The sequence below is a fragment of the Engraulis encrasicolus genome, chromosome 16, assembly GCF_034702125.1.
Source record: "Engraulis encrasicolus isolate BLACKSEA-1 chromosome 16, IST_EnEncr_1.0, whole genome shotgun sequence".
Taxonomy (NCBI): domain Eukaryota; kingdom Metazoa; phylum Chordata; class Actinopteri; order Clupeiformes; family Engraulidae; genus Engraulis; species Engraulis encrasicolus.
In genome coordinates, this window is record NC_085872.1 from 46,373,988 (window position 1) to 46,379,678 (window position 5,691).

Here is a 5,691-nt window from a genome sequence, read left to right on the forward strand (position 1 = left end):
AACCAATCACAATCAGAGGCTCTGCAACACTAGCCAATCGTCATCACAGGAACACCAGCAGAAGCCAATCAGGAGTAATGTTCCATGGTTCCTTTAGGGCAGTGGTACTCCGCCTTCTTTGAATAAACAGACCCCGCTCCCCACCCGGACTTCATCATTAGCATGCCAAAATGTTGCTAAATTATATATTAGCTAATTAATTAGCTAGTTAATTATGTTTAGTCATATCGCCAAGCCATGTGTGCCGTAAAATCACAATGAATGATATACAACTCTCTCTAACACCTCATTACAGCGTCAAGGAAGTGTATTAAGCATTGTTGCAATGTTCTATAGACTAGTGTTTAAAGTGTGCTAATATCATATGAACCAATTACCATATATAATACTTCATTGGCTTCCTGCTTCCAGTAGCCTTGTTACATCTGACAAAGCTGAGCATGACTGTGCAAGTCTGGTTTTGCCCAATGCTCTAATTTCAGACATGATAATGACGAGAGAGAGAGAGAATGACGAGAGAGAGAGAGAGAATGACGAGAGAGAGAGAGAGAGAGAGAGAGAGAGAGAGAAGAGAGAAGAGAGAGAGAGAGAGAGAGAGAGAGAGAGAGAGAGAGAGAGAGAGAGAGAGAGAGAGAGAGAGAGAGAGAGAGCGGGTGTGTGTGTGTGTACACCTCAAAACCAACACTCGGCAGGTGTGACAGGTAAGCACCTGTCGTCATTGAGCAGAGCCTCCCCGCGGCTGTGTTCTGCTTCCTAGTCTGGGTTTCTGGTGTCTGCACTCCCCGACCCCACCAGGCAGCCAGCTAGGCCTCCCACTGTGGCCGTGTTTGAGTCGACCAGCTTAAGGGTCTAGGCTCTGCCCTGGGTGCTCCTGGTTCCTGCACTCCCCGACCCAAGCAGGCAACCACTAGGCCTCACACGGCCACTAGCTAGAGTAGTGTTTCTCAACAGGGGTGCTACAGCCCCCCCAGGGGGCATCAGTGAGCCCTAGGGGGGTGTTGACAAGGGTACAGCTGAGAAGGGGGGGGGGAGTGTTGTTCAATAACCATTGGGAGGCATTACTCCATTTATTTTTAATACCCAAGTTGACAGGCTGTTGACAGGCTTATGTTGAGGTGAAGAGGGTGTTTGTTTGTTCAAAAAATGTTGAGAACCACTGCTCTAGATGGAGAGCAACGTGCTTGAACAGCACCTCACACGCACACCGAGTCATCCACCCCGGCCCTCTTCACACACACACACACACACACACACACACACACACACACACACACACACACACACACACACACACACACACACACACACACACACACACACACACACACACACACACACACACACACACACACACACACACACTTCTTTCCACCCCACCCCTATGACTAACACCTGCCCGGGTCCTACCCAGCACAGCACAGCGCCACGGAGACAGCAAGTTCAGCTCATCGCCTGAGCAAAAAACAAGCTCTGGGCTAACCCACAGGCTTAATAGTAGCTTATGGGGAAATAAGGCAGTGTTGTTTTGACACCGTTTTGGGTTTGTCGTTTCCCTCCTGTGGAGATTCCAACAGCAGGGGGTGTACATGTTGCTTGCCTGGCAGGCAGGGCTCTAAATTAACACCAGCCAACCGGCTGAGCATGTACACCGTTTTTCTTGTGAGTGAATTCTATCGTTTTACTCTTGTTTGTTTTTCTGTGTTGGCGTCATGTCTCCAGATGTGTTTTATGTGTTATGATGCAGCAACCTCCCTGTCTCCAAAGCAAATTTCTCCTTCGTGGAGACTAATAAAGACACCTAACCTAACCAAGTGCTGGTGAAATGTCCGCTTGGCTGGTAGAAAAGACCAACTTACGAGCCACTCTGGACCCATTAGTGAGTGTGTGAAGTTGAAGTTGGATGAAGTTCTACCCAACCAAGTTTGGCTAGCAGTGGATTTTTTTTACATTTTATTTAGAGGCCTGTTGACAGGACAATGATTAAAATACTTAACATAAGCCATCACAAGTAAGCTTGTGTGTGTGTGAGCTCGTGTGTGTGTGTCAGGTGTTGATCTTACCTCATAGATGTTGGGGTGCCACATTTTGGTGAGGAAACGGAAGGCTGGTGGAGAATATGGATAATCGATGGGGAACTTGATTCTGGCCTGGAGGCAAAGGGCAGACAGACACAAACACACAGACAGACACAAGCAAGCACACACACACACACACACACACACACACACACACACACACACACACACACACACAAAACGTGAGTTTCGTCAGAGTTCCTGATAAACAACACAGCTGTTCCCATTCCAGTCCAACCAGGTTTCAGGCAAAACAACCAGCCAGGACACCTCCTCCAACCCCCTCAAGCACAGCAGCCACTTAAACAACAACAACACATTTTCACATGTACATGTACTAACATTTATGTGGAAAAAATGGTGTTACTCTGGCAAATTAAAGCACATATGTTAAAACGAATGAGTGTCGTTTCTAAAAAGTGGGTTAGTGTGTGCAGGGGCAAATGCTCTTTAAAGCGCTCTCTCTCTCTCTCTCTCTCTCTCTCTCTCTCTCTCTCTCTCTCTCTCTCTCTCTCTCTCGGGGGTCAGGTTCGGAAGCAATATAAATGGCTCTGGCCACATCACATGTCACTGGGCCCAGGGAAGCCGACAGAGGGGGACAAAGGGGACAGTTGTCCCGGGCCCAGGGACAGCGGGGGCCCCAGAATTGGGTTCTCATAACATTTTACATTTAACATTTTACGTTGGGGTGTCTTTCAGACGACGTTGTCCTGGGCCCAGCCAAAGCTATCAGAGGCCCTTAATTTGGGCCTCCCGGGATAGGTCTCAGCCCGGTGGAGTTATTCAGCTCTGGGCAAGACGGCCTGCTCCGACACCACACACACACACACACACACACACACACACACACACACACACACACACACACACACAGTTGACATTACCGAACCTGCCAAGTCCAATGTGCAGCTAAAAGTAAACAAAGGAGGGATCTGAACTTCCCTCGTTATGGCCTACTTTCTCTAATCCCACGGAAACAACATTCCAGCATCTGTTCCAACGGTGTACAGGAGAATTGGGCCAGTTTGAATGCTGATGCCAAAAGAAAGTGTTAACCTGATTTGCTGTCAACAGTTATGTTTCCATACAGGTCTTTTGTTTTCAATCAGGAGCTGGTTGTATGTCAAGGGCTAGTGTTTCAACAATGAGAACGCTGATCAAAACGATTCTGACAACCGTTTCTCTAGTCACAAATTCAGGTTGGAAATTATGGGACGATGAAAATGCACTTAAATAACAACAAGGACTATCTATCCAGACCGTGGAAAACAGCGCACTGGATGTGCAAGCAGACAAAAACAAGCGAAGGATCAGGGTGACATGCTTCCTGGTAGTCGACTTAATAGCTAAGTTATTCTTTTGTTGAGCACTGTGCTAAAAACACCAGAACAAAGGCAGGAGATCTTTGACAGCTTTACTGACAAGCGAAGCTCTCTTGAAAGTGACTACGATTACAGCATAATCAAAAGAGTTAAGGTTCAGTGGAAGGGACATGTAATTGAATACTAAAAATTAAGCAAGGTTACCGTTGGCTATTTTGAAAAACAGGACTGATATCCTGTCAACCAAGCAACTGGCCACAAAGCTTTGGAAGCCAGATAGCAAGCTACATTAGCCTGCTATATATAGTAAGTGAAAACAGCTAGCTTCTGGCATCTATATATAGGGGAATGCCAGACCAGCAAGCGGTTTGACACTGAAAATCACATTTAAGTTATTTATAAAAGAACTTGATTTAAGTTACCTTAAAATATCCTCCTTCGTAATGTGTGTTGGGGGGTCCGAAAATGGCTACTTCCCAGTTGTACATGTCAGCTTCGTCCACCAGTGTTATTTTGAATCCTTCGACAGGTTCCTCTTGAAGACTTTTCATTTCAAGCATTAAAGCTTTTTGCGAGCTAGCAACCTGAGAAGTACTGTGTTGAGCCATCTTTGGAAGATATTCGGCTGATTATCTAACTTTGAATCAATGCAACTGCACTGTTTAGCTAACGTAGCTAGCAAGCCAGCTAGCCAGCCAGCAATATTTTGCTAGCTAACCTAGCCTCTGTACAAAACCTTCTTTGTTTGTTTGGACTTCTCCTTTGGGTATAATACGAGCTAAGAAGGCAAAGCTCGGAAAATACAGCGCCTGAAATGTCACTGAAGTAGCTGTCCGTGTGAGTCAAAAAATGATTTTGGATTTACTGAACAAAGGCCAATTAGTTGGCCTGGTGTCCATGAAAATAAATGGCTAAAAGAACCTACAGCTCTATGATCTCTTCGCAGGATAATTAGCTAGGCTAACAGTATCAGCGAAACGATTACTTTTCCAAGGCGATCAGAGCTAGCCAGCTAGCAACCGATCAAACAAAACTGTGTTTAAATTACAGAAAACAAATGTGGATAGATAAACTGAAGCCTTATCTGCACAACTGCATAAGGCCTTACGCGATGAACAAAAAACAGACTGAAGGAACAACTATTCCCGTTGAGTAATTAGAGACATCTGAGTCGACGCAGGTGTGTCGGCTTGATATATTTCTTTCCTCCATTCCCATTGGTCAACAACGGCCGCTTTGCAATATGGGAAATGAGGTTTAATACGCCAGCTCCCATTGTCAGACCTCAACAGCTGCTATTTCTTTGTTTCACTGAAGCCACAGACACAGCACAGGCTATGTTGAGTTGTAGTGGTGAAATGCTGAATGAAACAAATACAGTTCCTCAAATTAAACTCAAATAATTTAAGGTGATTACATTTCCAAAGTTTGGTAGTCTAATTGAGCGGGCCTAAATATTCTTTGTCCAAATTGGGTCTGGTCTACTCTAGGTCAAATGGAGCGCTTTACGGTCTTTGTTGAATGAAGATATTACATTAGGATTAATGTAATGTAAAAAGTAAAAGTAATAGAAGTACAAAAACACAAGTAGGCCTAATGAACCTATATTTTGTTTTGAAATGATTAAAATAATGTGTGTGTGTGTGTGTGTGTGTGAGAGATAAGGGCTATGGAGATGGCTATGGCCAATGGCCATGGTTGTCCTGTGTTGTTGTGTTTTTGTTTTGTGGACTCATCATCCATACCTCCATTGCGGAAGTATGTGATTAACTGGAAATATTAACATCTAGTAGGCACTGTATGTGTTTTCCTTATCAATATCAATATCATGGGCGACATCAACAGACAGGTAAGAGGCAAAAGAGGTAGACCAGAACAATGGAACCTGCAATGACACCTCATGGAACTGTGGGCCATGGAGCAGCTTTTGGTCTGTTGTTGTATGGGTCTTGGGGGTTGAGGGGTATACTAAGCAGTCTGCTGTTGTATGGGTCTGAGGGGTACACTAAGACGCTATGGGTCTGAGGGGTACACTAAGACGCTATGGGTCTGAGGGGTATACTAAGACGCTATGGGTCTGAGGGGTATACTATGCTATGGGTCTGAGGGGTATACTAAGACGCTATGGGTCTGAGGGGTATTAAGACGCTATGGGCCTGAGGGGTATACTAAGACGCTATGGGCCTGAGGGGTATACTAAGACGCTGGCTCAGGAGTAAACCAGGTCCTTAACTTAACTTGGTTTCTGAGGGGTATTAAGACGCTATGGGTCTGAGGGGTATTAAGACGCTATG

At 45.3% G+C, this 5,691-nt stretch overlaps 1 protein-coding gene across 1 annotated transcript in view; it reads right to left on the bottom strand.

Annotated features, from left to right (window-relative positions):
- Positions 1-4,550, bottom strand: part of LOC134465855 (ubiquitin-conjugating enzyme E2 R1) — a 12,292-nt gene extending 7,742 nt beyond the window's left edge. The window contains exons 1-2 of the mRNA XM_063219755.1: positions 3,820-4,550; positions 2,061-2,147 (exon numbers count right to left, since the gene is read on the bottom strand). Coding sequence (XP_063075825.1) covers positions 2,061-2,147; positions 3,820-4,005 — 273 coding nt within the window. The 5' untranslated portion in view covers positions 4,006-4,550. The remainder of the gene's footprint in view (positions 1-2,060; positions 2,148-3,819) is intronic.
- Between the last annotated feature and the right edge of the window lie 1,141 nt (positions 4,551-5,691).